This window comes from Micropterus dolomieu, linkage group LG10 (assembly GCF_021292245.1).
Source record: "Micropterus dolomieu isolate WLL.071019.BEF.003 ecotype Adirondacks linkage group LG10, ASM2129224v1, whole genome shotgun sequence".
Lineage (NCBI taxonomy): Eukaryota > Metazoa > Chordata > Actinopteri > Centrarchiformes > Centrarchidae > Micropterus > Micropterus dolomieu.
The window spans coordinates 16,387,397-16,398,300 of record NC_060159.1 but is presented as its reverse complement, the minus strand read 5'-3'; the positions used below and the strand labels follow the sequence as shown (position 1 = coordinate 16,398,300).

The window sequence follows — 10,904 nt, the reverse complement described above, 5'->3', positions numbered from 1 at the left end:
AATGGCTGTCCACCAACGTTTACCATCCAACCTGACAGAACTGGAGAGGATCTGCAAGGAGGAATGGCAGAGGATACCCAAATCCAGATGTGAAAAACTTGTTGCATCTTTCCCAAAACGACTCATGGCTGTATTAGATCAAAAGGGTGCTTCTACTAAATACTGAGCAAAGGGTCTGAATACTTATGACCATGTGATATTTCAGTTTTTCTTTTAATAAATTTGCAAAAATTTCTACATTTCTGTTTTTTTCTGTCAAGATGGGGTGCTGAGTGTACATTACTGAGAAATGAACTTTTTTGATTTTTGGAAAATGGCTGCAATGAAACAAAGAGTGAAAAATTTAAAGGGGTCTGAATACTTTCCGTACCCACTGTATTTATGCTCCATGAACTCCCGTGTTACTGCCAACATACATACGAACCTCTGCTCTATAACCCAATACGAAGGTGGTCCAGGTACAGCTATAAGGCACAGAGAATGAAGGTAGCACTAGCCTGCTGCTTTGTACGGTTTCAGACAAAAAGGTACGTACCGTTCCAACAAGTGGAAAGATGAAGCCAGCCCCAATGCTAGCACGAACATCTCTGATTGGCAGAATGAATCCAGTGGGTGCACCCTTCTTGTCAGGCATGTGGGACAGGGACAGGTGAGTCTTGGCCATGCAGATGGGCAATGAACCATAGCCCTGGTTATGGGAAAAAGAAAACAAGTGGCTAATGGATGCATGTACAAGAAAGAGAGAAAATGAGACACAGAGAGACAGAGACAAGCAGATGAGTCGGTTGTTATTGCAGCAGCAGTGATCTCACCTGTTGATTATAGTAATCTATCTTGGACTTGGCCTCTGGCGACAGCTTGATGTCATCAGCTCCATACACTTTCTGTGCAACTGTTCTGATCTTCTCCACTATCGGCATCTATTGGAAAGACGGTGTATCAGAGACAGATGGAAACACATGAGCACTCCGGTCAAAGGAAATTAGATTTAGTGAATACACATCAATATGACGTCAGGGTTACTAAGAGCTACACAGAGCGAATTACATCATTTAACATGTTTGACTTCTATTGTTTGACTCGTACTAGATCCTGTATACCTTTGTTTTTCTCTGCTTTCTCAGCAGTTAAATACATAACATTACTATCCGATAACCCTCGCACCATGGTGTCAACAGGACTGCACAGCATATTAGACATTAACATATTTAACATACAGCATATAACCTGAATAAGTTAATTTGGAGATATGCCTGAGATTGACAAATCTTTTGCTTGTTCATCTTTTAAGCTGCCATAACTGTTGATCAGTGTGACTTTAGATTTCCTCTGTGGCCTGACAGGTGTTGAAATTACAGTACAGTAGCTAGGACATGCAAAGTGAAGGAAAATTGCAAAAAAATATTTACACAATTTTCTAAATCTAAAGTTTATAGATTACTGGAATCAAAAACAACATGCTGGCTTGTAGAGAGTCTAATATCATTATTTGGGCACATCATTAAGGCCTTCTTAGCATGACATGTTCTCTACTATGGCCAGTTTTCACATGGATGCTGCTAAAATTGTTTTCTGTTCCTCCTGAGACATACTGAACCAAACGCTCCCAGTAAAACATCCCCCTTGTATCCTAAAGTCTGACCTGCAGGTCTGCTGCTGTCTGCCACATGTCCTGCTGGGTGCCCCTTTTCAGACACCTCTGCTCTGCTCTCTGGGGCTGTTTTGGGGCCTCTTCATCTTTTAAGTTAGACCTGTGACCATTCTCCACCAAGAGTCCCACCCTGAGGTTGTCACCCCAAACATTCCTCCAAGCTCCACTGTTCACTGACCTTCCTCCAAATACTACTCCACTTACCTGCCATTGTGAACTTGGAATACTGTGAAGATTGAATACTGGACTTATGAATTAATTATTGTCACATTTATTTGACTGTGCTTCAGACTGGATTAATTAAATCAGTACAGGACTTATTGTACTCCTACTGTTGGACACTTGGTATGCAGGCACACATTCATACTGTAAAAAAGGCACACAAAGATGCACGGACTCATGGCAGCGTAACAGGAACAGTTAATGTAAGTCACAACTTCCCAAACTTACTAACTCAAACCAGCTGATGTTTTTTTACCTCTACATTCTTTGGCTGTGTGCCCAGAGCAAACATCATCATTCACTGCAAATGGAAAGTATCCAATAAAAAAAAAAGTAGGAATTGGGATAATGACAACTGCTTATTATAACGGAAATAAAACAAATGCATTGTGCTTCAGTACAAGGCTATATTTGTCAAGTCCCCCTCTTCTCAAAAATGTGTTTTGCTTATTGTTACTTCCACTTAGATGTTTGAACTTCACTGTGCAGAATGATGTATGTGTGAGTTTGACACTAGATGGCTGTTTTCACATTTATCTGCCAAATTGGCAATTGTTTTTCTGTGTTCACCAAAGTTTCAACCATGGATGTATAAGCAAGATTTGTGACACTGTGTCTAGTTTGAAAGCCAAATATGTTCCATTATGCAACTTGCACAAGTGGAATGTGGAAACTTAAAGCCTACAGGGCACATACACTAAGAACATACTTTTCAGTGCTGTAGGAGATGTCATGTAGGAAGGTAGATTTATGTCCAGTGTCCAGTAATTAAACTTTTGAAATAAAAAAAAAAGAAAAAATAAATAAAAAGAAAAAAATCACATTTATTCATATATTCTGGATTTTTCTTTGGGGGAAAGGAGTAGATGTAATTTTTAAAAAGAATTAAAGAATCTTTATACGACACAAATTATAATTTCAAGCTGAATATTTTATATCTTAAAACAAGTCTGCAGCGGATCTTTATTTATGTTTTGATGGTAAAATACACAAAATCCAGATATCTGCTCTCACCTCTATGTTGTACAGGAACTGGAAGTTGCTGGGTCTGCCGGCAGCCTCATTCACAGCTTGGGCCACCTCAAGAGAACCTCGCCCACCCTGCGACCAGTGGTGACATGGCACAGCGTCAGACGCTCCGCACTCTTTTGCTAGCTGACACACAAGGTCGATCTCTGCCTGGGTGTCAGTCCTAAAGGATCACCAAGGGAAGCGTTGTTAGCAGTGCTTGGTGGATATGACAACGAATTACATATTTAGAGACAAAATGGAGCTAATAGAAATGGTGCTTTTGTGGGCCTTCGTAATTTGGATTATCCCATTACCAGTGGTGGAAAGCAACCAAGTACAAATACTTTGTTACTGTACTTAAGTAGTTTTTTGCCTCTGATGCGTAACAGCGCAGAGCTGAACGGCCCCGCCTCACTTTCCTGTCAAAGGTGACCATGAATGTTTAAAACTTTGACGAGAGGATGAACTATCCTTCTAGGCACAAGAAGAGAAAAACGCAATGAGAGTGAAGTGCGGGAACAGCAGTCTGGTAAACTTGTGTTCTCTCCTCTCAATGTCTGATGTCAACAGATCATACTTATGTCTAATGTGCAGCTGCAGTAAATCTCTCTGTCTGTCTGTCCTGCTAACCAGCTGAGCAGCACAGCTCTTGTGTGTCTGTGTCTTGGTTGCTTGTCAGACTGTTACAGAAAAATGTTGAGTGAAATGCTATTTAAAGTATTTATTACGTTTGATAAACGCAGATGGGCCAGTTTATAAACAAACTTTAGCTCGGAAAGATGACCACGTTGCGTGTGGAAATGTGTTCATATGCACGTGCACGAAATTACAGTCATGCATTCGAGCAAGAAACATCTGTGGGACAAATGTATTTAAGGAAACCTGGTGGAGCCAGAATGGGCCTGATGCAGCTGATAACATTAATATATAGAAAATATCTATAATTTACAGGGGCTGAGCTAAAGTTTGTCAGAGTAGGTGCTGGATCATCAGCCAGTACAAGAAAAGACTCCAGCCAGTCAGCCAGTATAAGCACAGCTGATCCACATCCAGGCTCAGCCAGTACCAGCACAGACCCAGTCCAGAATTTTCTAGCAGGTCACACAGACCCAGGTGAAACACATCTAGCCTCAGCCCTTACGAGCACAGCCAGAGATGAGCATCAGATACAAGCAGCTCAGACTGTAATGGAACAGTTGCGGCTCTACCAAATGGCCCAGCAGATTGGCCCCCAGTCTTAACAGACTTCATGAGGTCTGAGTTAGTGCGCAGAGGTCCATTCAAACCAGCACTGGGTTTTTCTAGCAGCGGTTTCTATTCAGGCTTCTTACAGAGGGATGATTGCAGTGAGAGCATTGTGCTGTCAGGTGTGACTGTGCAGCAGTCCCAGTTTGTGACCGAGTGGTAATATAGCTGGTAGAGTTTTGTGATATAAACATCTGAAAAATGAAGCCAGCCCTGCTCTGTTTGGGACTGTGAGCTGCACTTTATGAGAGCTTGCGACTGTTTTCCTTATTGTGATTCACTATAACTTATAGTGCTGTATTCAAATCTGTCTTGAGAGAATTTAAAAAGATAGATTGTGTTTTGTAAGATCAACAGATTTTGATGTGTAATACTTTTGATTACTTAAGTATGTTAAAAACCAGGTATTCTTTACTTTTACTTGAGTAGGTTTATACTGGATAACTTTTACTTGAGTAACATTTTTCATGTGGTATCTGTACTTTTACTTAAGTATGAAAATTGAGTACTTTTTCCACCACTGCCCATTACTACTGTTAAGTTTATTAATTTACTGTGACTTAAGTTAGGTTGCGTTTTTGTGGACGTATGTCTGCATGAATCTTACTTGAAGACATTGAGCGCCACCACGACTGGTACCCCAAACAGGTGCGCTATTTGGATCTGCTTCCTGAGATTGCTACGGCAACCGCCTGCAACTAGGGTCAGATTCTAGTGGAAATAGAGACGGAAGAAACAAAGCATAAGGTCAGAAATGTATTATTGTAATTCAGTTGATATTGCAAAACACACCGATAAAATGTACTATAGCTGTCTATCAAAGCATGTTAGCCATCATGACAAAACTTTGATATGGATGTGTGGCTAGAGGAGTTCTCCCACCTCATAACATAAGGCAACACTTACAGCAACGAGACTAGTTTTGTTCATTAGACTACTTCAAAAACGTAAATACACTGTAAAAAAGGGAAAGAAATGATGTGCATGATTTACAACTATAAATGACACCGAAGCGGCTATAGAGTTTTAACACTAAATGTGTGCAAAAAAACAAAACAAAAAAAAATTGTATGTGACTCAACACTGAGGATAGTTTTTAATTACATTATCAGCACATCAGGGGAAAATGCTGGAGATCTCCATTTTGGCCTTCATTGCCAAATAGTTTTTAGAGACATAATTTGAAGGGTATGACAGGAAGTCTAGTGAAAGTCTACTTTAAATGGTTTAATTTCCAATTTACTAATTTAGCTGGAGTTCTCCAAAATATCAGCAACTAAATCAGAATTTATGGCATTCACCTTGTGCCTTATTAGCATGTTTTTTTTACTCATGGTCCTCTTTAGCCACACAGTGCCAAGCCATGCGTTTTCACTACAGCCTTGCAACAGGGGGTTCCTGCTTGCTAGCAGGGCTGATAACATCCTCCCCTTAACTGTCTCCTCAGTGGCTAAACTCATGTGTCTCTGTGCTGGAAACTAGAGTAAAAGCTCTCTTTTTAAAAGTCTCTCCGTACTTTTCAAGCTTCAACGTGAATCTCTGTGATTTGGAGTTTAGTTTCACTCTTGTGCTTCTGTTTGTTCTCAGATATTAAGTTATATTTTACACTTTCAGCCGTATTGGAGCCGTTATAGCCACAGTGAGCTGAGAAGAGCTGCAGGAGACGGGCTCTTACTGTGGTTTGTGACTAGCATACCTTCAACACATCCTCAACAACTTTACATTACTGGGCTGTGCAGTGGATAAAACACTCACCCCCTGCTCGCTGCCATTCACGGCCTGGCCGGCACAACTATGGGTGCGCAGAAGTCCAGTGACTCCTAAGCACATTAAAAGCATATTGTGCAGCTAGTTTGACTGCAGTAATCCAATCTTGCACTAGGTGTGTATAGGGGTGTGTGTGCGCGCGCAGCCCCAGGCTCAGAGCAGTAAGGCCATAAAGGTCCCATAAATTCATTTCCCTGGATCTGTTTTCCAAAGTACTTCTGGTTCTCATTATAGGCTTCACAATTAACTTATACTGCTTCATTATTTACTCAGCTGAGCCTGGCTGAAAGACCAGTGATTCTAGTCAGATATGAACGTGCACACACACAGACTGCTGACGCCCAAATACCCGGAAACCACATGCAAAGGTTTTATTTGCGCTGTTAATCAAATAAGTACTCTTAACCATGTTAGTGGGCGAAGTATTTATGCATATAGGCGGGGAATTAAATGTCTGCGAGAATACAGCTGGAGGCCTGAGGGAATAGGTTGAGTACAATCTGAAACTTTATTACATCACACAGAAATCTCTATAAATGTGTCAAATGATGGCTCATATCCAAAACTGGACCAACCAGCAAAAACATTTGATAAGTGATCTGTGACATTGTGTGAACTGTGTTGCACCAATGTGTTAGTGTGCAGCAAGTCATCTCCATGCAACTCAGCATTATCCTACTCTTTTACATCTTTACAGAAGGTCAGGGCTGTAAGAGGCCCTAAGGGCCTGTTGGGAATGTTGAAGGGCCACAAAGCTGCACTAACAGGATGTTGCATCGCCACCCATAGTTATGCATGGCAGTTCACTCAAAAACACAACACACATAACTAAATAGAGTTATGGTAATGAGCATGTGATTGTTTTATAATTGGGGCCCTGCATTGGCCAATGAGTTTAATTAGCTTTAATCTTCCTTGAAACATCCTGTCCTTTATGATTAAATGTAGTAAAACAGGCTCAGACAATTCTTTTCACTTGATTGGAAGTGACATAACAACCCCCAAACTCCGCACCTCAAAAATGTTTACAGGTTTGTCTCGTCTCCCTTATGTTTCTCTTTTCATCACAGTGGCTAAGCTTGTTTATGTGTGCATTTATGCATATCAATATGGCTCATACCTCATCAATGTACTCTTTGGGAAGAGGTGTGCCTGCTGACACCTGAAAACACACAGAGAAAACAAGTAATCACACACACCTCAGTCTTTTATCACATTCAACAATGTATTATTTCACTTTCCAGCTTGTAGCTTTTTTGGACACATTTATTTCTAATGCAGAATAGCTATTTTATTGCCATGTTTCTCTTTTAAATGTTTTCATGGAAAAGCCTTCGAACACTGCTATTAATTTGAGGCATTCATTTCAGTAAATGGGATGCAGACCGATAAGGACCAAGAAATTCTATGTCGATTTCTATTATTGTTGCCATTGTTGTTGTATGAACGTGGGTCATTCAAGTATTTTTTTTTCACGGAGGAACGCACAAACATCTGAAAGTTTCCAAACGAATCTGGAACATAAGCCTGACCTATCAGAAATGTCATCTTGGCCTTAAATGCCCTTCTTGTATTTGGCATGTGATCGTATTCAGCCATTAATGAGCAGCAAGGAGGTGTACCAGGACAGCATACTACCTCACAAAAGGAGAATTTAGCTCATAAAAAGGCCACTGAAACCGTCATGCAACGGTTGTTATGTGTCTTTTTAAGATGCACTGTATACATCTGTTCAGGTCTGATCAGACCCAAGATGACTTTCAGTGATTGTATAAACTGTTTAATCAATTCAATTATACAGCTCTTTAACAGCATAGCAGCCTGTTTATATGGGTGATTAAGACTCTTTACACAACATGTGTCACATGCTAGCGTAGGGTGTTGAAAACATCTACGCTTGATCACTAAATTCTACTACATCAGAGAAAATGTAAAAGCCAGGCTACAAGACCACATTATGATATTCTAAGGCAGCATTATGGAGAGAGAAAAAAAAAAGACAGAAAGTGTTGTGGCCATTGTAAAGTTGTACTTATCCAGTGCAATTCAAAACACATCAGTCTGTGGTGTTTTGTTGACTGTGTTGTGTTAACTTACATTTGGGCCGCCGCCATGCATCTTTAACGCTCGGACAGTTGCAACCAACACCACCACATTTGGCCTGAGCCCTGAAGCCCGACATTTGATGTTGAAGAATTTCTCCATCCCGATGTCCGCTCCAAAACCAGCTTCTGTCACTGTTAGGAAACAGACAGGGAGAACTACACATTTCCATATCAAAAAGTCACATTTCCAACAATAACCTATTGCGCGGATGTTAAGAATCTCCACAAGCATAATGTAAGCAGATAGTGATTAAGCAATGTTTATTCCCTCATCCCTTTTCCCAGGTTTTGTTTGTGCTCTTTAAGTAAAAACTTGCCAAATCAATTCTATGCACCAAACCACAACTGCAGCAGCATTTTCTTCTTGAAACAACTTTATACACACAGTCAGACATCTTTAAAGAATCATGGGAATAAGAGTTGAGTCTGTGTTTCTGTCTGAAGAGTAACACTGTATTGAGCAATGGGTTCACTGTAAGGGCTCTCAAAGAGACAGAGGGCCTCTGATATGGACGGCCTTACACACAGGCCTCTTGAACGGGCTCCAAACAAAGCAATAGTCCACCTGGAGTGACAGTTGTTAAGATAAGGTTTCCTGTTACTTGTTGTATGTATGTGTGTGGGACTGCGCGAATGTGTGTGTGGCACCACTGTACTAAAACATCTGCTGGTGGGCCAAATTTCAAATTTTAGAGGAAGGCTGATTTCACACTTAACTTATTTAGTGAGGATTCAACAAATACTGATGTTTTTTCCCCATTAACTGCAGTTTGTTAAGCCTCGTGAGTCATTTGAATCCTGGAAGAGAAAAAAATAACTGCACGTACACCACCGAAGTATGTGGGATTCCAAATCTGCTTCTAAATGTACTCTGGTGCTGTTTATTTGTAGTGAAAATGCAACACTAAACAACCTTGTGAAACCATGAATTCAAAGCTAAACTACATAAAATGCACGTGACATTAGATGCAGTTTCATCCCTCCGGTTCAAGCTGCCCGTCAGCATTTATTACAAATGAAGTCCAGTTTGAGTATCAAGCTTTAAGAGCATTTTGTGACCACCAGAGGACCAATAAAGCCTTATTTATTAAGAATTAAGTTTGTTTTCATTTTCTCCCAAAATGTAGATATATGACGTAGTGTATAATCTAGATGTCTAAACTAGTCCGCCCATGTGACCATATTTTGACAACTCATGCTACATTAGGAAAAGCTGAACCATAAATAGCCTTAAACTGAAATGCAAAAGTAATATTTTTTGCAAGTGCATGAACAGGTGGGTCAAACAAAAGCTTCCTGTAATACAATTTAAATGATGATTAACTATTGAGAGCCAAGAGGGCTCAGAAAACACGGTATGTTTTGGAGAAAACAGAGTCATTAAATGACACAGAGAGACAGAGGGAGAATCATAGTACAGTTACATAAGAACTAGACAACACTAGGAGAAAGAGTGAACAGCTGGTTTGGTTTAGCAGCCAAGGGTTGGTTTAGATATGACCACTTTATTATTCTAAAATCTATTAGTTTTTATGTTTTTTTTCCCACTAGAGCTAGAGCAGGCCCAAACGTCTTCGTTGAATTCACTGGGATATCCAGCACAACTGTTTCCACCAGTGAAATCAAAACACAGATCATACAGACAGAAGGTGAATGCTACTATGCATGGGCAGCCTGTGTGGCAGCCAATGACCAACAGCTTACCCTCTGAACATTTAATTCAATTAATAGGATAATAATGAAACCTGACTAGGAAGCATGCCAGGAAACTATACAGTAAATGCACACTTTATAGAGAGTACAGTTAAGCTGTCGGATACAGGAATGATTTGAATCAATTCCTTTAGGACGGAAAATCTATTATGTACTCGATTCTGGATGGCAATAAAAATCTAATTAGGCTTACATTTTATTAAATTAATTTTTCCAAAAATAAATTTACTATGAAATCAGCAAAGACGAAAAGGAAAACATTCATTGTTTCGTTACAAGAGAACATTATCCACTTGGGGCCTTTGGTAAGAAAAGAGTAATTCACTGTTGCTTATGGTGCTTGTGGCCGACACTTGATAAAGTACATCTCTCTGAGGCTTTAGTGAGAAAACGCATCACTCTGCTCTGTGTGGTTCAATTTATTCACTAGAGAAGCAAGCAAGAGTAAAAACACTGCAAGAAGAGAAGAGAGGAGAGGAGAGGCATGAAGATTGGAAGTGGAAAGAAGACAAGGAGTTAAATTAAGTTAGAGAGGGGCGAGAAGACCTTCTGGGGACAAGAGCAAGAGGAGAATAGTGAAAAGGAGAAAATAGCATAATTCAAAAGTAAAAGAGCAACAAATAAAGCCTGAGGGATGAGTACAAGAATGTAACTAGACTGTATTTGGCCACTGACAGAGTGTAGTGTTTCATGTTAGCACCACACTAAAGTTTTGGCTCTGAATACTAAACCAGCCTGCCAATGAAAATCACATTCTTAGGTACAGGATTTGTGGATATATCCATAAATGATCTCCCAAAAACCTAGCACAGGCATACTCATACCACACATGCACACTAAGGCAAAGCAAAAGCTGTGAGAAAAGAATGGAAACAAAGACAGCAAGTATTTAATGACAGCAACTACAACAAGCCTTCGACTGACATTTCACCAAGCAGGAGAATGACCCCAGAGGATGTCATGAGGAAACACTCGCAAGCTTCCTGCTCTGTGTGACAACCTTGAACTGTCCAAAGAGCGACAGGGGAAGAAAAGGTCAATAGTGTCGAGTGAAAAGAGAGCTGGATGGTGTTACTACCGGTCAAAGCATTGGTATCAGCACCCCTGCCAATAAAAGCAATACGTAAAAGGCTGGAAAGTAGGCTAGATCAACACGACCACCTTCTTCCTGTTAGAGCTCTCCACAATAA

The 10,904-nt window shown here is 40.3% G+C and overlaps 1 protein-coding gene across 2 annotated transcripts in view; it reads right to left on the bottom strand.

Annotated features, from left to right (window-relative positions):
- The window catches only part of mthfd1l (methylenetetrahydrofolate dehydrogenase (NADP+ dependent) 1 like), a 200,997-nt gene that overhangs the window by 168,451 nt on the left and 21,642 nt on the right, over nt 1-10,904 (bottom strand). For both annotated transcript variants that reach the window (XM_046061637.1, XM_046061636.1), the window contains exons 21-26: nt 7,994-8,133; nt 7,017-7,058; nt 4,737-4,840; nt 2,888-3,065; nt 813-920; nt 536-688 (exon numbers count right to left, since the gene is read on the bottom strand). In XM_046061637.1, the coding sequence (XP_045917593.1) occupies nt 536-688; nt 813-920; nt 2,888-3,065; nt 4,737-4,840; nt 7,017-7,058; nt 7,994-8,133 (725 nt within the window). The remainder of the gene's footprint in view (nt 1-535; nt 689-812; nt 921-2,887; nt 3,066-4,736; nt 4,841-7,016; nt 7,059-7,993; nt 8,134-10,904) is intronic.